This window comes from Mercenaria mercenaria, chromosome 6 (assembly GCF_021730395.1).
Source record: "Mercenaria mercenaria strain notata chromosome 6, MADL_Memer_1, whole genome shotgun sequence".
Taxonomy (NCBI): Eukaryota; Metazoa; Mollusca; class Bivalvia; order Venerida; family Veneridae; genus Mercenaria; species Mercenaria mercenaria.
The window spans coordinates 40109875-40137144 of record NC_069366.1 but is presented as its reverse complement, the minus strand read 5'-3'; the positions used below and the strand labels follow the sequence as shown (position 1 = coordinate 40137144).

General features: G+C 38.0%; 1 protein-coding gene across 1 annotated transcript in view; it reads right to left on the bottom strand.

The window, feature by feature from the left end:
• The window catches only part of LOC123549120 (diacylglycerol O-acyltransferase 1-like), a 282902-nt gene that overhangs the window by 133493 nt on the left and 122139 nt on the right, over positions 1-27270 (bottom strand). The window contains exon 6 of the mRNA XM_053546772.1: positions 5890-5992. Coding sequence (XP_053402747.1) covers positions 5890-5992 — 103 coding nt within the window. The remainder of the gene's footprint in view (positions 1-5889; positions 5993-27270) is intronic.

The window sequence follows — 27270 nt, the reverse complement described above, 5'->3', positions numbered from 1 at the left end:
AACAATCCAAGTTTCAGCTTATGTAGACAATAAAAGTGTCACTGAAGCTATCTTCTCAACCAGACTTGTAGATAACAAAAGGCTCAGGATAGACATTGCTGCTATTCAGGAATCAGTAACAAACAATGACATCAAGTGTGTTAAATGGTGTCCAGGTCAACTTCAGTTAGCAAACTGTATGACGAAATTTGAGGCGTCAGGCCTCCAGTTAATTAAAGTATTACAGACAGGACAAATGTTGAAGGAATTGTTGTAATATGTGTATTACTTCAAGTTTTAACAATTGACTGAGCTAGAACACGAGTGAATTACAAATGTAAAATGATTTACCGTTGGTACATATTTTTTGTTGAAAGTTTGTGGCCACACAGCTGCATTATAATCTTTAATTTTTTTGTTTTCAACATGTTGTATTATTTTATTATATTTTTCAGTATTTGTTTACTGTAAAGTAACAGTTAGAATTTTTATTATTTGTTCTATTTAGGCACAGCTTAATTTTACGTTTTTGTCTTTAAAGTTTAGTAATACTTTAATAAACAAAAGAAAGAAAGTATAATTAATGTTAATAGTTGTACCTCCTCTGAATAAGGGAGACTAATCCTGCAGGCTTAGTTAAATGTCAAGGGAGATAATAGGCACTATTCAGTGTGGAGGTTTAGAGTATAATTAGTAAACATGTGTAATTGATCTAATTTGATAAATAAACAGATATTAACACTTTGACCTCAAAGTCGAACTTGACCTGTATTTTACAATCTTGGTAGAGGACCACTAGATGATGCTACATACCAAATATCAAAGTCCTAGGCCATGTGGTTTTGTACAAGAAGATTTTCAAAGTTTTCCCTAAATAAGTCTATATAAACCATGTGACCCCCGGGCCGGGCCACATTTGACCCTAGGGGAATAATTTCAATAATCTTTGTAGAGGACCACTAGATGATGCTACATACCAGATATCAAATCCCTAGGCCCTGTGGTTTTGGATAAGAAGATTTTTAAAGTTTTTCCTTTCGGTTGCCATGGCAACCAGAGTTCTGCATGGAATTCAGTTCTTTGAACAATTTTGAAAGGGGGCCACCCAAGGATCATTCCTGTGAAGTTTGGTGATATTCTGCCCAGTGGTTTTCAAGAAGAAGATTTTTCTAGGAAATGTTGACAAACAGACGACGGACATTGAGCGGTCACAAAAGCTCACCATGAGCCTTTGGCTCAGGTAAGCTAAAAACAAGAAAGTAGGTCAGTAGGTCAAGGTCACAGTCAGGTGACCCCTAATCACTTGGAGTCATCAGGTAATTAAAATCAAACAGTCTAGGAAATATGACCTGATAATTTTTTAAGTATTTATTCCTATATAACTCATATAACAAGTGACCCCAGGACAGGGCCTCTTTTCACCCCAGGGGAATAATTTGAACAATCTTGTTAGACATTCACTAGGCAATGCATCATACCAAGTATCAATGGCCTAGGCCTTGAACTTTCAAACAAAAAGATTTTTTTTCCCTATATAAGTCTATGTTAAATTTGGGACCTCCAGGGCAGGACCTCTTTTCTTCCCAGGGGCATAATTTGAACAATTTTGGTAGAGGACCACAAGGCAATGCAACATACCAAATATCAAAAGCATAGACATTGCAGTTTCAGGCGAGAAGATTTTTAAAGTTTTTTCCTTTTTCCTATATCAGTCTATGTAAAATTTGAGACCCCCCAGGGCAGGGCCTCTTTTCACCCCAGGGTTATAATTTGAACAATTTTGGTAGAGGACCTCAAGGCAATGCTACGTACCAAATATCAAAGGCCTAGGTCTTGTGGTTTTGGACAAGAAGATTTTTAAAGTTTTTTCCTATAAAAGTCTATGTAAAACTTGGGACCCACGGGACAGGGCCTCTTTTCACCCCAGGGGCATAATTTGAACAATCTTCATAGAGGACGATTAGATGATGTCACATGCCAAATATCAAGACTCTATGCTTTTCCGCTTTGGACAAGAAGATTTTTAAAGTTTTTCCTTTCGGTTGCCATGGCAACCAGAGTTCTACATGGAATTCAATTCTTTGAATAATTTTGAAAGGGGACCACCCAAGGATCATTCCTGTGAAGTTTGATGTAATTCTGTCCAGTGGTTTTCAAGAAGAAGATTTTTTAAAGAAAATGATGACGGATGGAAGACGCACGACGGACGACGGACAATGAGCGGTCACAAAAGCTCACCATGAGCCTTTGGCTCAGGTGAGCTAATAAAAGTACCAGTAAAAACTGAAATGTTTGTAACATAATTATGTATGAAACAGCTCAAAAAAATATTTGGAGAAACTTGAGTTGTCTTCTTTCTTTAACCATATTAAATACAAACTAAGGCAGACTGGTATATGGTTAGAGTAACTGGTAACTCCACTGAGCAGACATGTACTACATTTCCTGTCAGTAAGGACTAAATGAGGCAGACTAGTACAGGGTTAGTGTAACTGGTGACTCCACTGAGTAGACATGTACTATACTTTCCTGTCAGTAAGTACTGACTGAGGCAGACTGGTACAGGGTTAGAGTAACTGATGGCTCCACTGAGTAGACACATACTATACTTTCCTCTCAGTAAGTACAAACTGAGGCATACTGGTATAGGGTTAGAGTAACTGATGGCTCCACTGAGTGTACTATACTTTCCTGTCAGTAAGTACAGACTGAGGCAAACTGGTACAGGGTTAGAGTAACTGATGGCTCCACTGAGTAGATATGTACTATACTTTCCTGACAGTAAGTACTGACTGAGGCAGACTGGTACAGGGTTAGAGTAACTGATGGCTCCACTGAGTAGACATGTACTATACTTTCCTGACAGTAAGTACTGACTGAGGCAGACTGGTATAGGATTAGAGTAACTGATGGCTCCAATGAGTAGACATGTACTATACTTTCCTCTCAGTAAGTACAAACTAAGGCATACTGGTAAAGGGTTAGAGTAACTGATGGCTCCACTGAGTGTACTATACTTTCCTGACAGTAAGTACTGACTGAGGCAGACTGGTACAGGATTAGAGTAACTGATGGCTCCACTGAGTAGACATGTACTATACTTTCCTGACAGTAAGTACTGATTGAGGCAGACTGGTATAGGATATGAGTAACTGATGGCTCCACTGAGTAGACATGTACTATACTTTCCTCCCAGTAAGTACAAACTGAGGCATACTGGTAAAGGGTTAGAGTAACTGATGGCTCCACTAAGTAGACATGTACTATACTTTCCTCTCAGTAAGTACAAACTGAGGCATACTGGTAAAGGGTTAGAGTAACTGGTGGCTCCACTGAGTGTACTATACTTTCCTGACAGAAAGTATTGACTGAGGCAGACTGGTATAGGATTAGAGTAACTGATGGCTCCACTGAGTAGACATGTACTATACTTTCCTCTCAGTAAGTACAAACTGAGGCATACTGGTAAAGGGTTAGAGTAACTGATGGCTCCTCTGAGTAAACCTGCACTACACTTTCCTGACAGTAAGTGCTGACTGAGGCAGACTGGTATAGGGTTAGAGTAACTGATGGCTCCACTGAATAGACATGTACTATACTTTCCTGACAGTAAGTACTAACTGAGGCAGACTGGTACAGGGTTAGAGTAAATGATGGCTCCACTGAGTGTACTATACTTTCCTGGCAGTAAGTACTAACTGAGGCAGACTGGTATAGGGTTAGAGTAACTGATGGCTCCACTGAGTGTACTATGCTTTCCAGGCAGTAAGTACTAACCGAGGCAGACTGGTATAGGGTTAGACTAACTGATGGCTCCACTGAGTAGACATGTACTCTACTTTCCTGACAGTAAGTACTAACTAAGGCAGACTAGTAAAGGATTAGAGTAACTGATGGCTCCACTGAGTAGACATGTATTACACTTTACTAGCAGTAAGTACTAACTGAGGCTGACTGGTATAGGGTTAGAGTAACTGATGACTCCACTGAGCAGACATGTACTATACTTTCCTTTCAGTAAATACTAACTAAGGCAGACTAGTATACGGTAAGAGAAACTGATGGCTCCAATGAGTAGACATGTACTATATTTTCCTGTCAGTAAGTACTAACTGAGGTTTAGAGTAACTGGTGGCTCCTCTGAGTAGACATGTACTATACTTTCTTGTCAGTAAGTACTGAGGCAGACTAGCACAGGGTAGAGTAACTGATGACCCCACTGAGCAGACATGAAAAATACTTTCCTTTCAGTAAATACTAAGGCAGACTGGTACAGGGTTAGAGTAACTGGTGACTCCCGCTAGCAGATATGTACTATACTTTCCTCTCAGTAAATACTAACTAAGGCAGACTGGTACAGGGTTAGAGTAACTGGTGACTCCCCCTAGCAAATATGTACTATACTTTCCTCTCAGTAAATACTAACTAAGGCAGACTGGTACAGGGTTAGAGTAACTGGTGACTCCCCCTAGCAGATATGTACTATACTTTCCTCTCAGTAAATACTTACTAAGGCAGACTGGTACAGGGTTTAGAGTAACTGGTGACTCCACTGAGCAGACATGTACTGTACTTCCATATCAGTAAATACTAACTGGGGTAGAGTGGTATAGCGTTAGATTACTGTTGACTCCACTGAGTAAATATAATCTATACTTTCTTGTCAGTAAGTACTGAACCAGAGTGCTATAGGGTTAGAGTAACTGGTGACTCAACTCAGCAGACATGTACTATACATTCCTATCAGTAATTACTAACTGAGGTAAAGTGGTCTAGGGCTAGAGTAACTGATGCCTCAACAGAGCAGTTCAGTCAGTAAGTACTAACTGAGGTAAAGTGGTCTAGGGCTAGAGTAACTGATGCCTCAACAGAGCAGTTCAGTCAGTAAGTACTAACTGAGGTAAAGTGGTCTAGGGCTAGAGTAACTGATGCCTCAACAGAGTAGTTCAGTCAGTAAGTACTAACTGAGGTAAAGTGGTCTAGGGCTAGAGTAACTGATGCCTCAACAGAGCAGTTCAGTCAGTAATTACTAACTGAGGTAAAGTGGTCTAGGGCTAGAGTAACTGATGCCTCAACAGAGCAGTTCAGTCAGTAAGTACTAACTGAGGTAAAGTGGTCTAGGGCTAGAGTAACTGATGCCTCAACAGAGCAGATCAGTCAGTAAGTACTAACTGAGGTAAAGTGGTCTAGGGTTAGAGTAACTGATGCCTCAACAGAGCAGTTCAGTCAGTAATTACTAACTGAGGTAAAGTGGTCTAGGGCTAGAGTAACTGATGCCTCAACAGAGCAGTTCAGTCAGTAATTACTAACTGAGGTAAAGTGGTCTAGGGCTAGAGTAACTGATGCCTCAACAGAGCAGTTCAGTCAGTAATTACTAACTGAGGCAGAGTGGTGTAGACTTAGAGTAATTGGTGACATCACTGAGCAGAAATGTACTTTACTTTCCTGTTAGTACTAACTGAGGTAGAGTGGCCTAGGCTTAGGGTAACAAGCGACCCCAAAGAACACTTCCTGTCAGTACTAACTGAGGTAGAGTGGCTTTGGCTTAGAGAAACCAGTGGCCCCACAGAGCAGTTCCTGTCAGAAGGTAATAACTGAGGCAGAGTGGTATATGCTTAGAGTAAGTGATGACTCCAATGAGCATACATGTACTATACTTTCCTGTCAGTAAGAACTAACTGAGACAGATAGTTTGGTTAGATTGCGTGATTACAGTTTGTTTTAATTTTGGTTTTTAAAAATGCAGTTAATGTATAGTTTGGAAAACACGCTATTGTAAACAACGCTTTAGGGGACGTTCTGCTTTGTAATCATCTAGAATTGATGGTACAGGTCTGATAACTAAAGCAGCTATGAGCTCTTTGTATAAATGAATGATTTTACACAAGAAAACATAAGATAGTTACTTACAAGGATTTGGCTCCAAGATAAGAATCACAGTTGCTGGTATTGTAATGAGTAAAACAAGGTTTACTGCCTGGATACACAAGGCAATCCTCTCAGAAAACAGGTTCTGAAACAAAAAAAATGTTTGAGTATCTACTAAAACACTCAGCTTTAGTGCATAGATATTATATTTTCAGGTATATTCAAGGGGTATCTGTACCTTTAGATGATACTAACCCTGGGAAATGGATATACAAGAGAGCCATGATGGCCCTATATCGCTCACCTGAGTTTAATTGCTTGCTTGAACAAATTTCTTTGCTAAAGCTTCAAAAACAAAACAAGAGCTCTCTCCATAGGATGACACATGCCCCCGATGGCACTTTGAATGAATAGTTATGGCTGATGTTAGAGTTTAGGACCTTTGACCTACGGACCTGGGTCTTGCGCGCGACACGTCGTCTTACTGTGGTACACATTCATGCCCAATAATTTTAAAATCCATGCATGAATGACAAAGATATGGACCGGACACGCCCATCAATGCACTATCATGAAATATGACCTTTAACGTCTAAGTGTGACCTTGACCTTTGAGCTACGGACCTGGGTCTTGCGCGCGGCACGTCGTCTTACTGTGGTACACATTCATGCCAAGTTATTTGAAAATCCATCCATGGATGACAAAGATATGGACCGGACACGAATGCACTATCATGAAAAATGACCTTTAACGTCTAAGTGTGACCTTGACCTTTGATCTACGGACCTGGGTCTTGCGCGCGACATGTCGTCTTACTGTGGTACACATTCATGCCAAGTTATTTGAAAATCCATCAATGGTTGACAAAGATATGAACCGGACATGAATGCACTATCATGAAAAATGACCTTTAACGTCTAAGTGTGACCTTGACTTTTGAGCTACGGACCTGGGTCTTGCACGCGACACGTCTTCTTACTATGGTACACATTCATGCCAAGTTATTTGAAAATCCATCCATGGATGACAAAGATATGGACCGAACACGAAAATTGCGGACAGACTGACAGACGGTTCAAAAACTATATGCCTCCCTTCGGGGGCATAAAAAACTAGGTGAGAAGGTCATGGTAAAGATTCTTCAAGATAAGTACTGAAATCTGTTAAAAAATTATCCAGGCGGTCAAAATCTCTTTGCTGTAGCTTCAAAAACAAGGAAGTAGGTCAGTAGGACAGGGTTAATAATATTTAAGATGAGTATTGAAATCTGTATCAAAAGTTCTACATGTGGTCCAAATTTCCATGCTGTATCTTCAAAAACAAGAAAGTAGGTCAAAAGTTCACGATTAAGACTATTCAAGATGAGTATTGAAATCTGTATAAAAAATTATACAGGTGGTCCAAATTTCTATACTGTAACTTCAAAAATAAACAAGAGGGCCATGAAGGCTCTGTATCGCTCACCTGACCTATTGACCTAAAGATCATCAAGATTAACATTCTGACCAAGTTTCATTAAGATATGGTCATAAATGTGGCCTCTAAAGTGTAAACTAGCTATTCCTTTGATTTGACCCCATGACCTAGTTTTTGATCAGACATGACCCAGATTCGAACCTGACCTAAAGATCATCAAGTTTAACATTCTGACTATGGTTCATGAAGATACAGTCATAAATGTGGCCTCTAGAGTGTTAACAAGCTTTTCCTTTGATTTGACCTAGTGACCTAGTTTTTGACCACATCTGACCCAGATTTAAACTTGACCTAAAGGTCATCAAGATTAACATTCTGACCAAGTTTCATTAAGATATGGTCATAAATGTGGCCTCTAAAATGTTAACTAGCTTTTCCTTTGATTTGACCCGGTGACCTAGTTTTTTACCCCACATGACCCAGATTCAAACTTGTCCTAAAGATCATCAAGTTTAACATTCTGACTAAGTTTCATGAAGATACATCATAAATATGGCCTCTAGAGTGTTAACAAGCTTTTCCTTTGATTTGACCTGGTGACCTAGTTTTTGACCTCACCTAACCCAGATTTAAACTTGAGCTATAGATCATCAAGATTAACATTTTGACCAAGTTTCATTAAGATATGGTCATAAATGTGGCCTCTGCAGTGTAAACTAGCTTTTCCTTTGACTTGACCTGGTGACCTAGTTTTTGATCCCACATGACCCAGATTCAAACTGACATTAAGATCATCAATATTAACATTCTGACCAAGTTTCATGAAGATACAGTCATAAATGTGGCCTCTACAGTGTTAACAAGCTTTTATTAAGGGTAACATTCTGACCAAGTTTTATTAAGATTGGGCCAAAAATGTGACCTCTAGAGTGTTAACAAGCTTTTCCTTTGATTTGACCTGGTGACCTAGTTTTTGACCCCAGATCACCCAATATCGAACTCGTCCAAGATTTTATTAAGGGTAACATTCTGACCAAGTTTCATTAAGATTGGGCCAAAAATGTGACCTCTAGAGTGTTAACAAGCTTTTCCTTTGATTTGACCTGGTGACCTAGTTTTTGACCCCAGATGACCCAATATCAAACTCATCCAAGATTTTATTAAGGGTAACATTCTGACCAAGTTTCATTAAGATTGGGCAAAAAATGTGACCTCTAGAGTGTTCACAAGGTTTTCCTTTGATTTGACCTGGTGACCTAGTTTTTGACCCCAGATGACCCAATATCAAACTCGTCCAAGATTTTATTCAGGGTAACAGGGCGATCACAAAAGCTCACCTTTGAGCACTTCGTGCTCAGGTGAGCTAAAAAGTAGGTCAGTAGGTCATGATTAAGACTATTAAAGACGAGTTTTGAAATCTGTATCAAACATTATACATGTGGTCCAAATCCTTTTGCTGTAGCTTCAAAAGCAAGAAAGTAGGTCAGTAGGTCAGGACTAAGAACATTAAAGATGAGTACTGAAATCTTTATCGAAAGTTATTGATGTGGTCCAAATTTCTATGCTGTAAAGATCGGTGTGCAAAACTGTATGTCATCCAAATTTCAAGGCTGTATCTTAAAAATCAAAAAGTAGGTCAGTTAGGTCAAGGTCAAAGTCAAGTGACCTGTAATTACTTGGTGTCATCAGGTAATTATAATAATTAAACAGTCTAGGAAAGTATATTTTCCTATATAACACATATACAAGTGACCCCCGAGGTGGGGCCTCTTTTCACCCCAGGGGCATAATTTGAACAATCTTGTTAGAGAATCTTGTTAGAGAACCACTAAGCAATGCTACATACCAAATATCAAAGGCTTAAGCCTTGAACTTTCAAACACTCTAAAAAAAATTTCTATATAAGTCTATGTAAAACTTGGGGCCCCCTAGGCAGGGCCTCTTTTCACTCCAGGGGCATAATTTGAACAATTATGGTAGAGGACCACTAGGCAATGCAACATACCAAATATCAAAAGCCTTGGCCTTGCAGTTTCAGACAAGAAGATTTTTAAATTTTTTTCCTATATAAGTCTATGTAAAACTTGGGACCCCCTTGGTGGGGCCTCTTTTCACCTCAGGGGCATACTCTGAATAGTCTTGGTAAAGGACCACTAGGCAATGTTACATACCAAATATCAAAAGCCTAGGCCTTGCAGTTTCAGACAAAAAGATTCGTAAGTTCTGCACATCATTTTGATAAGGTGATCATTGACCCAAGTTTTATAAAATTCCTTGAAGGGGTTTAGGAGATATAGAGCGGACACAAAATGGAAGGCTCAAACCACTGACCCTCAGCTGTGACCTTGACCTTGAGCCAGCATGGCTGACTCATGGGTTCTGCACATTGTCTTGATGAGGTGATCACTTGACCCAAGTTTGATGAAAATCCTTCAAGGGGTTTAGGAGATATAGAGGGGACACAAAATGGAAGGCTCAAACATTTGACCTTCAGTTGTGACCTTGACCTTGAGCCGGCATGGCTGACTCATGGATTATGCACATCGTCTTGATGAGGTGATCATTTGACCCAAGTTTCATGAAAATCCTTCAAGGGGTTTAGGCGATATGGAGTGGACACGAAAGTGTTACGGATGGACGGACGGACAGACGGATGGATGGAGACCATTCCTATAATCCCCCACCACTTGTGGCGGGTGATTAATGAAGCTGCTATTGTGCAGACAAGGTCAAAATACCAAATTCTGGCCCTTTCAGGGACCATAACTCTGGAACCCATAAAGGAATCTGGCCAGTTCAAGAAAGGAACCAAGATCTTATGGTGATACAAGTTGTGTGCAAGTTTGGTAAAAATCAAATCATAAATAAAGCTGCTATTGTGCAGACAAGGTCAAAATAGCTTATTTTGGCCCTTTCAGGGGCCATAACTCTAGAACCTATAAAGGGATCTGGCCAGTTCAAGAAAGGAACCAAGATCTTATGGTGATACAAGTTGTGTGCAAGTTTGGTTAAAATAAAATCATAAATGAAACCACTATCGTGCAGACAAGAAATTGTTGATGCACGCACAATAGCAAATTCTGGCCCTTTAACGGGCAATAACTTTAGAACCCATGATGGGATCTGGCCAGTTTTCGAAAGGAACAGAGATATCATGCCAATACATGTTTTGTACAAGTTTGATCAAAATTGCTTGCAAAATGTGGTCTCTACTGTGTTCACAAGAAATAGTGGACGGACGACGGACGAAGGGCGATCACAATAGCCCACAACAAAATCAGATTTTGGCTCACATCAAAAAATAAACGTATTTTTTTTCCGGAAATTTTATATTTTCTTTTTGTTTTGGGCATTTTTAAGACGTTAGAATTTTTTTTTCTAAATTTTTTTATTTCATCTGCAAAATTTCCGACTTTTACTTAAAAATTTACTTAAAAATTAGTTGATAAAAATGAATAAAAATTGTACATAATGAGAGTACCTATTGACACAACAACATGTTTACATTTGGTGGCATTTGCCTTATTAGTTATTAAAATATTTTTAAAAAAAGAAATATGTCGGACGATTTTTTTCCGATTCCGACACCTGTCCGACTTCGTCCGTCATATTTTTTTACTTTTATATCCAATAAATTAAATAAATTCTTTCGATTTCTGCTCATATTGAAAATACCTATCGGATGTGTCAATTATTGTTTATATTTTATAATTAAAATGTGATTTTAAGAAGTTTAAAACACTGGTCGGAACTTTTCGTAAAATTTTACGAAAATGAAAAAATGAAAGAAGAGGCATTTCCAAGTCGAAAGAAGATGAATAAAGAGAGGAAAGTCGCTTTAGTGGGTGTCGTTTACTTATACTTGAAGTATGATGTTATTATCACCTTAGATGTTTCAGATTTTAATTATAATTACCATTAAATTTGAAGAAAATTCACCAATCCACAACAGAAATCAAAATGTGAAGAAAAATTGTAATAAGGATAGCTCCTTATCAAAAATAAGTGAATGAAATAAAAAGGACCGAGGCAAGATGATAGCGTTGGATATCTGCTTTACCATAGTATCAAATATTTTGGGACCGGACCTGGCAACGCAGGTTGAAAGCGCGGATCCCGGGTTGCCAGCAAAACCACGATATATATAACTCGCCTTCTGGTATTTTGCCAATATCTAATAAATTACTGAAAGTATTTCCTTGACATCATGCATAAAATTAAATAAATGTGTTATTAATGTCATAATAAAAAACAAGTATATAAAATCATTCAAAAATATAATTCAATGCATTTGGTTACTACTGCCCATGTTCAAAAGTCACAGAAATACACAAAACGTTGTGCTTTTAGAAAACGATTTAATTCAAATAATAAGAGAACAGAGATTATATTTTGAGTTTTATTACGAAATTGTTTAATATGACACATATAAGCGTTAGGAATGGTTGTAGTAGTATCAGCAGGGGCTGTAGCAAAAACTTTACTTGACAGATGCAGTAAAACTAGCGATAGTATAAGCAGCTAGTAGTTTTAGCAGTGAGCAGTAGCAGTAGCAGCAACACTCTCACTGCTACTGCTGGCACTGCTTCTGCTGCTACTGTTTATTCTGCTTATACTTCTACTGTTCACTGGTACTGCTACTGCTGGTAGTGTTTCTGGTGTTACTGTTGGTACTGCTGGTAGTGCTACTGCTGGTACTGCTACTGTTAGTACTGTTTCTGCTGCTACTGTTTTTTTCTTCGATTTTTAGTTCTACTTCTGCTGCAACTGCTACTGTTGGTACTGCTAATGCTCACTGTTACCGCTGCTATAAATATTCTGCTGCTACCACTCACTGCTACTGCTAATACTTCTTAAGCTAATTGCTACTGCTGATTATTACTCAATTATACCATGCTGCTGCTGCTACTGGTAATGCTTCTGCTGCTACTGCTAGTAGTGCGTCAGCTGATACTGCTTACTGGTACTGCTTCTGCTGTTACTGCTACTGCTCACTGCTACTGCCTGTACTGTTTATGCTACTTCTGCTTATTGCTTCTGCTGCTTTTGCTTCTATTTGTACTCCTACATCTTATACTGCTGCTACTCACTGCTACTGTTACTGCTAGTACTTCGTCTGCTACTACTAGTACTGATTTACCCGTATTGCTGGTACTGCTATTGCTGATATTGCATTTGCTGCTGCTTCTGCTGTTACTACTGCTATTGCTGGTACTGATCCCCCCGCTAATGCTACTACTGGTATTGCCTTTGCTGCAACTACTGCTTCTCCTTCTGCTTGTTCTCCTTTTGCTGCTACTGCTGCTTTTGCTTTTGCAGATACTTCTATTATTGCTGGTACTGCTTCTATTGGTACTGCTACTACTGCTAATACTTCTTAAGCTAATTGCTACTGTTGATTATTACTCAATTATACCATGCTGCTGCTGCTACTGGTAATGCTTCTGCTTCTGCTGCTGCTGCTAGTAGAGCTTCTACCGCTACTGCTTACTGGTACTGCTTCTGTTGTTACTGCTATTGCTCACTGCTACTGCTTGTACTGTTTATGCTGCTGCTTCTGATGGTACTGCTACTTCTCGATGATACAGCTGGTACTGCTTCTACTGCTAATGTTTGTGTTGCAATTCGTAATCTTCTATTACAACCTCTGGTACAGCTTCTGCTGCTAAAGCTCACTGCTACTGTTGGTACCGCTTCTAAGCTCATTGCTGCCGCTGGTAGTGGTAATGCTTGTGCTGCTACTAGTACTGCTTCTGCTGCTACTATTTCTACTGCTTTTATAGGTTCTGCTTCTGCTGGTACTGTTGGTACTGCTACTGCTTACTGCTACCGCTACTGCTGGTACTGTTTCTGCTGCCTTTGCTGGTACCTCTTACTGCTACTGTTGTTGCTGGTTTTGCTACTGCTAGTACTTCTACTGTCTATTGCTTCCGCTGATTATTACTGTCCACTCATACTGCTGGTAATGCTTCTGCTACTTCTGCTTACTGCTTCTGCTGCTTTTGCTTCTTTTTGTACTTCTACTTCTTATACTGCTGCTACTCACTGCTACTGCTAGTACTTCGTCTGCTACTACTAGTACTGATTGTACCCCTATTGATGGTACTGCTATTGCTGATATTGCATTTGCTGCTGCTTCTGCTGTTACTACTGCTATTGCTGGTACTGATCCCGCCGCTAATGCTACTGCTGGTATTGCCTTTGCTGCAACTACTGCTTCTCCTTCTGCTTGTTCTCCTTTTGCTGCTACTGCTGCTTTTGCTTCTGCTGATACTTCTATTATTGCTGGTACTGTTACTGTTGGTACTGCTACTACTGCTAATACTTCTTAAGCTAATTGCTACTGCTGATTATTACATATTTATACCATGCTGCTGCTGCTACTGGTAATGCTTCTGCTGCTACTGCTAGTAGTGCTTCTACTGCTACTGCTTACTGGTACTGCTTCTGTTGTTACTGCTACTGCTTGTACTGTTTATGCTGCTGGTTCTGATGGTACTGCTACTGCTCACTGCTACTTCTCGATGATACAACTGGTACTGCTTCTACTGCTAATGTTTGTGTTGCAATTTGTAATCTTCTATTACAACCTCTGGTACAGCTTCTGCTGCTAAGGCTCACTGCTACTGTTGGTACCGCTTCTAAGCTCAATGCTGCCGCTGGTAGTGGTAATGCTTGTGCTGCTACTTGTACTGCTTCTGCTGCTACTGTTTCTACTGCTTTTATAGGTTGTGCTTCTGCTGGTACTGTTGGTACTGCTACTGCTTACTGCTGCTGCTACTGCTGGTACTGTTTCTGCTGTCTTTGCTGCTACCGCTTACTGCTACTGTTGTTGCTTGTTTTGCTACTGCTAGTATTTCTACTGTCTATTGCTTTCGCTGATTATTACTGTCCACTCATACTGCTGGTAATGCTTCTGCTACTTCTGCTTCTGCTGCTTTTGCTTCTATTTGTACTTCTACTTCTTATACTGCAGCTCACTGCTACTGCTACTTCAAGTACTTCGTCTGCTACTACTAGTACTGATTGTACCCCTATTGCTGGTACTGCTATTGCTGATATTGCATTTGCTGCTGCTTCTGCTGTTACTACTGCTATTGCTGGTACTGATCCCGCCGCTAATGCTACTACTGGTATTGCCTTTGCTGCAACTGCTGCTTTTCCTTCTGCTTGTTCTCCTTTTGCTGCTACTGCTGCTTTTGCTTCTGCTTATACTTCTTCTATTATTGCTGGTACTGCTACTGTTGGTACTGCTACTATCGCTAATGCTACTACTGGTATTGCCTTTGCTGCAACTGCTGCTTCTCCTTCTGCTTGTTCTCCTTTTGCTGCTACTGCTGCTTTTGCTTCTGCTGATACTTCTTCTATTATTGCTGGTACTGCTACTGTTGGTACTGCTACTGCTGATTATTACTCAATTATACCATGCTGCTGCTGCTACTGGTAATGCTTCTGCTTCTTGCTGCTGCTAGTAGAGCTTCTACTGCTACTGCTTACTGGTACTGATTCTGCTGTTACTGCTACTGCTCACTGCTACCGCTTGTACTGTTTATGCCGCTGCTTCTGATGGTACTGCTACTGCTCACTGCTACTTCTCGATGATACAACTGGTACTGCTTCTGCTGCTTATGTTTGTGTTGCAATTCATAAGCTTCTATTACAACCTCTGGTACAGCTTCTGCTGCTAAAGCTCACTGCTACTGTTGGTACTGCTTCTAAGCTCAATGCTGCCGCTGGTAGTGGTAATGCTTGTGCTGCTACTAGTACTGCTTCTGCTGCTATTGTTTCTACTGCTTTTATAGGTTCTGCTTCTGCTGGTACTGTTGGTACTGCTACTGCTTACTGCTACCGCTACTGCTGGTACTGTTTCTGCTGCCTTTGCTGGTACCTCTTACTGCTACTGTTGTTGCTGGTTTTGCTACTGCTAGTACTTCTACTGTCTATTACTTCCGCTGATTATTACTGTCCACTCATACTGCTGTTAATGCTTCTGCTACTTCTGCTTACTGCTTCTGCTGCTTTTGCTTCTATTTGTACTTCTACTTTTTATACTGCTACTACTCACTGCTTCTGCTACTGCTAGTACTTCGTCTGCTACTACTAGTACTGACTGTACCCCTATTGCTGGTACTGCTTTTGCTGATATTGCATTTGCTGCTGCTTCTGCTGTTATTACTGCTATTGCTGGTACTGATCCTGCCGCTAATGCTACTGCTGGTATTGCCTTTGCTGCAACTGCTGCTTCTCCTTCTGCTTGTTCCCCTTTTGCTGCTACTGCTGCTTTTGCTTCTGCTGATACTTGTATTATTGCTGGTACTGCTACTGTTGGTACTGCTACTACTGCTAATACTTCTTAAGCTAATTGCTACTCCTGATTATTACTCAATTATACCACGCTGCTGCTGCTATTGGTAATGCTCCTGCTGCTACTGCTAGTAGTGTTTCTACTGCTACTGCTTACTGGTACTGCTTCTGCTGTTACTGCTACTGCTCACTGCTACTGCTTGTACTGTTTATGCTGCTGGTTGGTTCTGATGGTACTGCTAATGCTCACTGCTACTTCTCGATGATACAACTGGCACTGCTTCTACTGCTAATGTTTGTGTTGCAATTCGTAAGCTTCTATTACAACCTCTGGTACAGCTTCTGCTGCTAAGGCTCACTGCTACTGTTGGTACTGCTTCTGACCTCAATGCTACCACTGGTAGTGGTTTGCTTGTGCTAATACTAGTACTGTTTCTACTGCTTTTATAGGTTCTGCTTCTGCTGTTACTTTTGTTACTGCTACTGCTTACTGCTACCGCTACTTCTGGTACTGTTTCTGCTGCCTTTCTTGCTACCACTTACTGCTACTGTTGTTGCTGGTTTTAATACTGCTAGTACTTCTACTGTCTATTGCTTCCGCTGATTATTACTGTCCACCTATACTGCTGGTAATGATTCTGCTACTTATGCTTACTGCTTCTGCTGCTTTTGCTTCTATTTGTACTTCTAATTCTTATACTGCTGTTACTCACTGCTACTGCTAGTACTTCGTCTGCTGCTACTACTACTGATTGTACCCCTATTGCTGGTACTGCTATTGCTGATATTGCATATGCTGCTGCTCCTACTGTTACTACTGTTTTTGCTGGCACTGATCCCGCCGCTAATGCTACTACTGGTATTGCCTTTGCTGCAACTGCTGCCTCTTTTTCTGCTTGTTCTCCTTTCGCTGCTACTGCTGCTTTTGCTTCTGCTGATACTTCTATTATTGCTGGCACTGCTACAGTTGGTACTGCTACTACTGGTAATGTTTTTGCTGGTAATTCTACTGCTGGTACAGTTACTTCTTACTGCTTAGTGCTTAGTACAACTGCTTATACCGCCTCTGATGTTAATGCTACTGCTGGCAATGAATTGCTGCTACTGCTACTGCTGTACTTCTTCGGCTGCTACTACATCCTCTTATTTAAACTGCCCACTGGTACCGCCTTTGATGTTACTGCTACTATTGATACTGATTCTACTGCTTCTACTGCCATTGAGTCTGCTGCTTTTTCTACTGTTGATACTGCTGCTGCTACTTCTGGCATTGCTTCTGTTGCTACTGCTACTACTGTTACGGCTTCTGCCGTTACTACTATTGCTTATGTTGTTTCTTCTGATTCTGCTGCGATGCTACTGTTGGTACTACTGCTGTACTTCTCTGATGCTAATATTGGCATTGAATCTGCTGCTATTGTTACTGCTGGCACTGCTTCATTTGCTACTACTTTCATTGCTTCTGTTGCTGATGCAACTGCTGCCACCGCTCACTGCTACTGCTGCAACTGATTTTGCTGGTACCTCTTCTTTTTCTTCTGCTACAGCTTGTACTATACATTCTTATACTGCTACTGCTACATTGCTTCTGATAATGACACTGCTATTACTGCTTCTGCTGCTACTAAATCTACTAATCTACTACTGTTTTCTGCTGTTTCTACTCAAGTCTACTACTAGTACTACTTCCACTGGCATTTCTTTTGCTGCTACTGGTTGTTTTGTTACTGCTAGCTGGTACTGCTACTGCTGCTTCTGCTGTAGCAACTGCTATTAATGGTACCGCTTTTTTCACTACTGCTACTGCTGCCATTGCCATCGCTCACTGCTACTACTGCTATCTTTTCTGCTGGTACCTCTACTGATTCTACTGCTATTGCTGGTACTGCTACAGCTGGTATTGCTACTGCGGGTACTGTTACTGCTTACTGCTATTACTACTGCTCACTGCTACTATTTATACTTCTGCAGGTACAGAAAATGATCACTGGCACTGCTGGTACCGCCTCTCCTGCAACTGCTATTGGTAGTACAGGTTCTACTACTTTAACTACTGGTATTGCTTCTGCTGCTACTGCTAGTACTGCGGTTGTCGCTACTGCTACTGCCACTGCCGGTATTGTTTTTTAGTGCCGCTGCTGCTTCTGCCTTTACAGCAGCTATTGCTACAGCTCACTGTTGCTGTTGTTGCTTTTGCTGGTACTTCTACTGTTTCTATTGCTGGCACTGTAACCGCTGGTACTGATACTGCTTATTGCTACTGCTACTTCTCACTGCTACTATTGTTACTTCGTTTTTGGTATTAAATTTGCTAACTGCTACTCCTAAATTTTACTGTTGGTACCACCTCTGCTGTTACTGCTACCGCTGGAACTGTTTCTGCTCTTACTTACTTACTTCTGGTATTACTACTTCTGCCTTTAAGGCTACTGTATGTATTTCTTTTTCTGCAACTGCTGCTATTTTTCTGCTGCCACTGCTGCAATTACTGGTACTGCTACTGTTGTTTCTGCTGTAACTACTGATACTACTGGTACTACTTCTGTCACTACTTCTGTTGCTGCTACTGCCACCGCTCACTGCTACTACTTCTATCTTTTCTGCTGATACTTCTATTGTTTCTACTGCTGTTGCTGGTACTGCTACAGCTGGTATTGCTACTGCTGGAACTGTAACTGCTTTTTTCTACTACCACTGCTCCCTGCTACTATTGATACTTCTTCTACAGCAACTGCTTACTGGTACTGCTTGCACCGCCTCTGCTGCTCCTGCTACTGGTGGTACACCTACTACTTTAACTTCTGGCATTGCTTCTGCTGCGTCTGCTGTTACTGCCGTGGTCATTACTGCTACTTCCGGTATTGTTTTACTGCCGCTGCTGCTTTTGGCTTTACTGCAGCTTTACTTCATTGCTACTCCTCACTGCCACTGCTCATTTAAATTGCTGGAACTGCATCTGCTGCTTCTGCTCACTGCTGCTAAAATTTCTGCTTCTTATTTCTTCAGCTGGTATTTCTATTGCACTTGTCATTACTTCTACTGTTGTTACTGCTGCCTCTTGTCCTGCTATAGTTGCTACTGCTAATGCTGCTACTGTACTTAGATATTTTCTTTGCTACAACTGCTTCCATTGCTGCTGCTGCTGCTGCTATTGCATCTACTGCTAATGCTAATACAGCTTCTGCTTCTTGTAGTGTTACTGCACACTGCTTCCGCTGGTACTTCTACTGCTCACTACTACTATTAGCGCTTCATCTGCAGCTGCTGATTATTTTAGTTCTGCTTTTGCTTCTACTGGCCCTGTTGCTACTGCTACTGCTGGTATGTCCTATGCTACTACTGCTATTATTAATATTATTATTAGTAGTATTATTATACCAGATTTATATAGCTATCGCAGCTTCTGATTCTTCTGGTACGCTGCTACTGCTACTGCTGGTTTTACTTCTGCTGCTAAGCTGCTACTGCTAGCGCTCACTGCTAGTGCTACTTCTTGTAATGCTACTGCTAGTACTCATTCGGCTCTTTACAACTCTTCATTGATACTTCCTACTTATAGTGCTCTTACTGCTTCTGCTAATGCTAGTACTGGGACTGCTTACTGAAACTGCTCCTGCTGCTACTGCTACCTATAACTGCTCCTTCTGTACGGGCCCTGCTGTTACTACTCACTGCTTCTGCTACTACTCTATTGATTTGTCAGCAGAAAGCCCCATACCTTCAGTTGATAACGTTTGGAGTTCGGGACTAATCGACACTTTATCTTTAGCTGGAGACAATGAATCAACGACGTTTTCCGATTCAACATTTTGTAAATTAACATCCTGGCACTTTGTTTCGGTTGATTTTCTTCTAGGTGTTCTGCGCATTTTTTGGATATCATCAAGTGTTAAATGATTCACAACGGGGTTCTTCGCTCGCAATCCATTCATTCGATTTGATTTTTCATACACAGGGATCTGCATTCGTAATAAGCACGTGGCTACATATTATTTACTTTTGAGCTGCCATCTTTTTCTTCTTTTCTTGAATGTCCATTATAAATAATATCACATAAATACTGTCTGAGTCTTATACACGCCAACAAAGCATGTAGAACAGAGAGAAAAACACTTCGATATACTAATAGTAAATCCTTTTAGCAAAGCAGTAATACATAAAAAGAAGTAATACAAATTTGTAATGCATTAGGGAATTGGAAAATTTGTTTATATACAGTGTAGAAATAGATGCAATAAGCATGTGGTCTCTTTTCCAGGCAGCCACATGCTGTTTAAAGATATCGCATGCAGGCATCACTATGTATGTCCGCTCTGTGATAAGAGTGCCGTCCTGACTGTCACATATATGTCATGTGTGCTGCGACGCACTGAGACATACGTATGCCCTCTTACCATGTAACTGCAATGTCTGGCCTCGAATCCGTCTTATAAAAATGACCATGGACTCTCGTAAAACTTGGTGATTTTCCGACTTGATATTGACATCGAGTATTTTTTTTTTTTTTTTTTTTTTTAAATTTTTTATTTATTTTTTTTTTTGCGCAAAACAGTTAAGTTTTATTTCCTCATCAGCTATATTGCAGTTTTAGAAAACGACTGTTTTCCAATATAACGTGATATATAAAGGAAATTGAATGTTTCCATATGTCATATAGTATAGTTCGCTTGCTACGAATTAATTAAACAATTTAAATTTACTAAAACCACAGTTTCATGTAGGAAAATTACCTTGCTAAAAACAGAAAATTATGTTGTATGTATATATACTGGAGAAAGAGAAAAGATCATTCTTATGAATAATTATTGTATCACATGTTAACCAAAACATCATATTTAAAGTCGAATTTTATATATCAGAAGATGAAACAATGGTCTTTTTACTCTCCAACAACAATATCGCGATTTTGACTGGAAAATAAACCTGCTACAGCATTCTTCCACTAAGATTAAATTTCATATATAGAAAGGATTCATGTTTACCCCTGTATAAAAGATCAGTGTTCTGTCTCTTAGATTTCAAAATTTCACAAAAACAAATCGACGGCATGCACAAATGTGTAGATTTATATGCTGAATATTGAATATTTAAAGACAAAATGAATTTCTATAAGAAAATCGCAATTTTCAATTCCTTTTTGATTTTTAGATTATATTATACAAATTACTGAGCTTTGGTGTCGTTGAACATGCAATCCATTATGATAACTTTCAAAATGTAAATAACTGTAAAGGTGTATAGTTGTAAATGTTCTAATAATTTATAGTAAAAAGATGCTGTAGTCACCAAAATAATCACGGAACTTCGAAAATTTTCGAGATTTTCCGACGTCGATATTGGTCTTTAAGTTGTTGGACTATAACATCTGGGAATGAAGTTTCTTAGCCATTTGAATTAATGTTGCCAATCAAAAAAATGAAACAATATAGATTTTTAACACAATCGCTACAAGGCATCTTTAAAGTTAGCTAAAATTTATTTCTAAACTTTTTTGCCAAATAATCACCATTAATTATCAAGTGAGCTGTTGTGCATTTTCTGTCAGCTTCGGAAGATAACCACTAATTGATAAGCAATAATACTATTAGAAATATTTTGTAGTTATAAATGTAACAACGGATTCTCGTAAAATTTGGTGATTTTCCGACTTGATAGTGACATCGAGTATCTTTATTTTTTTTGATTTTTTTTTTTGCGCTGAACAGTTTAGTTTTATTTCCTCACCAGCATAAAAGCTATATTGCAGTTTTAGAAAAAGGGCTATTGGTTTACAAACATACGTTGTAAATAGTGAATAACCTAAAAATTAAAAATCACCTTAAAATAATTTATGTACAATAAATTCGAATTCTTTTAAATTTCTAAACATCATGATATATCAAAAATGAAAAATTTGGATATTCAACGTACCAGTATCACATATTTCACTTGTGGATTTGTGGAATATTAGTAACATAGCTATTCACCCTTAATAAAAAAGAAACCCAAAAGTTTTTACCAGCGGTACGGAGGGATTTCATAAAATTCGGTTGGATGGAACCAGGTTTCTTCTTAGCTTCTAGTTGAATTCTTAACACGACATTTCTGCTAACATAACTATACATGGCATTTATTATACATTTATTGACTTATGTTTCAGTCAGTATGTTTTTACGGATCTTTAAAAATGATGTTGACCGAAGACGCAGAGTAAATATGTATAGAAACATTTATTGAGTGAAACGTAAGTCTATAATTGTTATATTATATGCCCTTCTCAAATGCACTCATTTGACTGACCAGTATTTCATACATACGAGAAAAAGTGATTTTACAAGAGTCACCCATTTCGACCAATCAAATGAGCGCACTTGAGAACGGTATATAACATTTATATTTATTTGACTCTTGTCCACATATATGATCAATATAATACAACGTCAACGTAATTCACACCATAATTTGAATGTATATTACCAAAATTACAAGAGAACATGTTCATACATATTAAAATAATATATTTACATCATTCACGAACAATTTACATGATAACGCCAAGGGGCAGTTTGCTAATCGTGTTGTTGAATTATAATGTAAAACAAATATAATATAGAAAATGGTAAGAAAAAAGTGGACATTAATACACAGAAAAAATGGGACTAGAAACTTATAAAGCGATCAGATCGTAGGCGAATTGACTATAAAACAGAAACTATGATTAAAAATCAAATACAGCATTATTTACAAAGATAAGATAGATTTTTGTCTGATAAGAATATTGAATTTAAGCAGTGGGCATTAGTAAAAAGAAACACGAGTTTGTTGCTCTCTGGCAAATTAAAATATTCAGCACACTGTTAGGATAACATCAGTAGTGATACATTAATTGGATATTAATAAAAACTAATTAATAAGCAATTAGGTATTCTATGATAAGGTGTGCATTTCAGCATCGGAATAATTGGATAATTACCTGTAATTGATAAGCGATTTTACCAATAGTAGAAACACCTTGTAGTGATGAAAATAACAGCGGACTCTCGTAAAATTTCGAGGATTTCCGACAATATTCTAGAAAAAGATATCGTATTTTTTCAACTTCTATTTTTGTTTTTGCTTTTTATTCGTTTCGCTATTGAAATCTGACATTATATTACTGATTTTCTTCATCGTATACTTTCAATTTCTGTATTTAAAGTACATTCTTCTTTTGATTACTTTTCCTATAGAACAGTAAACATGAATATTACCACTCCCGTATGAACTTTATCATTCAAAATTGTATATGTATTTGTTCGCATGTATTCACACCATGTAAACTTTGACTCTGAATTAAAGTATTGACTTGACTTGGAAAGTGAAATGTAGTATAATGTAACACATAAATTGTGGCACTGAAGAATCATTATATTTACCCTTCACTCATTCAAACAATGGTTACAGAGTAAAATGTAAAAAATGAGTACGACAATATGTACACACTCATTTTTTATTTTCTGATAATTTTATTTTTTTTATTCTACACCGTTTAGATAAAAATGAAAAGTATATGATTCCGAATAATAATACGTTCAAAATCGCCCGATACAATTTTATGCTAAAAAGGGAATGCAATTTTCGTGTATTTACAAAAATAAAATGTATTATATATTAAGCAACGCGAAATGTTTTATAACTGACCCTATCGATGTAGAATAAGGGGCATTATAGCATTGAGTATATTTTCTGATACTTAAATTAAATAGCGAATCGTTGCATTTATCTCTTTGATTTTACGCAACAAGACGTAAGATTGGAATAACTAACCAAATAATCGTCGTCTATAAAGCAGATAATGTCATATAAGCAATAACAAGTAGATGTGATTATTTAACAGCGGAATGCTAATCATTTAATTACGGCAAGCATAATATCAATTATCTCTTGATCGTAAACAATTCTCTAATTACCACTGTAAGATCAGATAAGGCACTTTAACGAAGTAGGCTGATGACACATTTAGTGTTTAAACAAACCAGTTTTATTTAAGTATGTTAATAAGGACACCCAAATTGCCTCCTATTGAACTATAACCTTTTTTACGTAGTTTGCACATCACACAAGTGTTTTTTTTTCTTAATCTGCATTTCATTTACCGAATCATATTGTTCTCATATTTTTACAATTTATAAGTAAAAGTAATGAAATCACACACTAAATATTCGGAAAGAAAACCTTAAAGCTATTTAAAAGTAATAAAAGCACTTACCAAATATAAAACATATAAAACATTATCAAGAGAAAAGACATAAGATTCCGCCTTTAACTGCTAGTTCGAAACTAAAAACAATATCGGATAAAGTGTTTATTCGCGAAATATTTTCAAAACTTACAATATTATATCTGTTTTTAGACATGAATCTAATAATGAAGGTACGTGCATTCTTTGTAAAAATACGAATTTCGACAATTAAAATTTTATTCTACATAGTCTACATATTCATGTTTGATTTTTTTCAGTTGACTTTTCAATTTTTTCCCTGTTCAAAGCAAACTAAAAATATCTTAATAAACACTTACCAAGGAAGAAATTTTAAATGTTATGCTATTAGATGCATTTTAGAAAGCAAATAGCGTTCTCTTTGTTTGGTTAGGAAATAGTTCAAAGACTATGTGGACAATTTCGCAAATATATACGAAATGATTTCGTGAGAATTATAACGGCATACATGTGTCTGATATTTTCTAAGACTTCTTTTTAAATATTTTCTGAATATTTACACATAAGATTTCATTAGATATCTATAATCCGCCATACTCAAGCACTGATTTGCTCGTACATTTAATTGCAGATCGAAGAGATATATTGATAAATTTTTCGAATTATTTCGTTTGATTCAACGTTAGTTGTAGACATTTCAAATTTGATTTTAATTTCCATTTTAATTAACAATAAAAAGCATTCCAAATGACTTCATTGTTTCAATCATGTATTATTTCTTATTACGCGATTAATATTGCAAGAAAAAAAGAAGACTTTATAAATAACATTCTGTATGTTAGATTCAACGGAAAATCCACAAAAAAATGCGGGATGGTTTCATAAAAATCAGCGACAAATTTCTGTTTCTGATATTTATTTCTTTTAAACATTTTCTTTGAATACGTAAATGTAATAATATGTAAATAAAAATCGTAACACTACCAATAACAAGCACGACTTCACTAGTATCTTTTACCGCAAATGGAAGAGACACGACTTAAACGTACATTTTAAAATTTTAAAATTGTATTTCATTTTACATTGAAATTATTGAAAGATTAACCCAATCGAATTAATCATTCCAAACATGTACTATTTATTAAGACCACAATAAATATTTCGATGAAAAACAATTCTGTTAGATGTGACGGAAACTCGCAAAAAAAGACGAAATAATTTCGTAAAAATCTGCGGCATAATTCTGTTTCTGTTAATTCTTCTTTTAAACCTTTTTTTGAAATTTAATATGTAAAATATTATTGAGATATCTATAAATTACCATTATCAAACAGGTATTTGATAGTATCTTTAACCACAAGATGGAAGATACAAGATAAATTACGTGCGACTTTTACGTAAATTGAAAAATTTCAAATTTAATTTATAAGTTAAATATTCGCAGAATCACACCCAAACGATCACATATCGTCAATTATTAATCATTCATTATGATAACACGATAAAAAATTCGACATAATAAAGTTAAAACATTTTAAAGACAAAAACGTAGAATTTTACGTGAGATTTCCGCAAAATTTTGCAAAATCAGAAATGTTGTAAGCACAAAAGCTCACCCTGTCACTACGTGACAGGTGAGCTAAAAAGAAGGAAGTAGGTCAGTAGGTCAAGGGACCATGTAATCACTAAGGGTCATCAACTAGTCACTTAACAGCATATGAAATATGTTAAACAAGAGGGTCACTGACTCTAAAGCGCTCTTAGCTCTAGCGGCCCCTGTGTGCAACCAAGCAGAACCGTTTGAACAACTTTGGTAGAGGACCATCCAAGGAACATCCATGCGAAGTTTCATCAAAATCCATTCACTGGTTATGGAGGAGATGTCTTTCAAACACAATTGTTGACGACGCACAGACACACGACGGACACAGCGTGATCAAAATAGCTCACCCTGAGCATTGCTCAGGTGAGCTAAAAATTACTAAGTATTTTCCAATGTAATTCTACTCATATTTGAAACAAATAAAGGGCCATATTTTGGTGAAAAAACATTCAAATGGAACGTGCTCTGCTGCAACTACACTTGGTACCGATGATAATAATAACAAGGTTTGATAAAAGTACAATGACAGAGAAATAGTGCAGACAAATTTTTTCCATATACATATAAAGAAAAAATTAATAAAGGGCCATAACTATGTGAAAAATCGTTCACATGCACATGCAATACTTGAGCGCGAACAATTTTTTTCCATATATATTTAAAGAAAACAAGAGGGTCATGATGACCCTGGATCGCTCACCTGAGTAATATGAGCCACATGTTTCAAATGGCAAACTGATGCTAAAATATTAAGAAGGTAGATCAGTAGGTCACATTCATGGTAACTGAAAGTAAGTTTTAAGATCGGTGTGCAAAACTGTACATGTCATCCAAATTTCAAGGCTGTATCTTAAAAAACAAGAAAGTAGGTCAGTAGGTCAAGGTCACAGTCAAGTGATCCCTAATCACTTGGGGTCATCAGGTAATTATAATTAAACAGTCTAGGAAATATCATCTGATAATTTTTGAAGTATTGTTTCCTACATAACTCATAATTATAACAAGTGACCCCCAGGGCGGGGCCTCTTTTCACCCCAGGGGCATAATTTGAACAAGAGCTCGTCGAACACGAAATGCCCCCCTTGATGCATTTAGTAATTGCACAAGGAACAGAAATTGTATGCTCACTGTAAACAAAAGTACTACCATTCTGGTTTAATCTGACCTTGACCTTTAACCTATTAACCTAGCAAGAGATTACAGATTGATCTTGGCGCCAGCCATTGAGTCATTTTTGAATGTTCCAAATTTCAAGACTAGCTCAAGGTCAAAATCAATGTCAAATTTCATTTAGGTACAAAACAATGTGTATGTGGTCCAAATTTGAAAGCGGTGGCTTGAGAAATGTGAAAGCAGGTCACTAGATCAATTTCAAAGTTTTTTCCCTATATGTAAACCATGTGACCCTAGGGGAATAATTTGAATAATCTTAGTAGAGGATCACTAGATGATGTCATATACAAAATATCAAAGCCCTAGGCCCTGTGGTTTTGGGCAAGAGGTTTTTTAAAGTTTTTTCCTATATAAGTCTATATAAAACATGTGAACCTAGGGGTGGGGCCATATTTGACCCCAGGGAAATAATCTGAACAATCTTAGTAGAGGACCACTAGATTTTGCTACATACCAAATATCAAAGCCCTAGGCCCTATGGTTTTGGACAAGAAGATCAGAAACCATTTAACTGTTCCTGGCCAATGTGACCTTGAATTTTGATCTAATGACCTCAAAATCAATAGGGATCATCTGCTGGTCATGGCCAACCTAACTATCAATTTTCCTGACACTAGACCCAAGCGTTCTTGAGTTATTGCCTGGAAACCATTTTACTGTTCCTGGTCACTGTGACCTTGACCTTTGACATACTGACCTCAAAATCATTAGGGGTCACCTGCTGGTCATGATCAACCTCCCTATCAA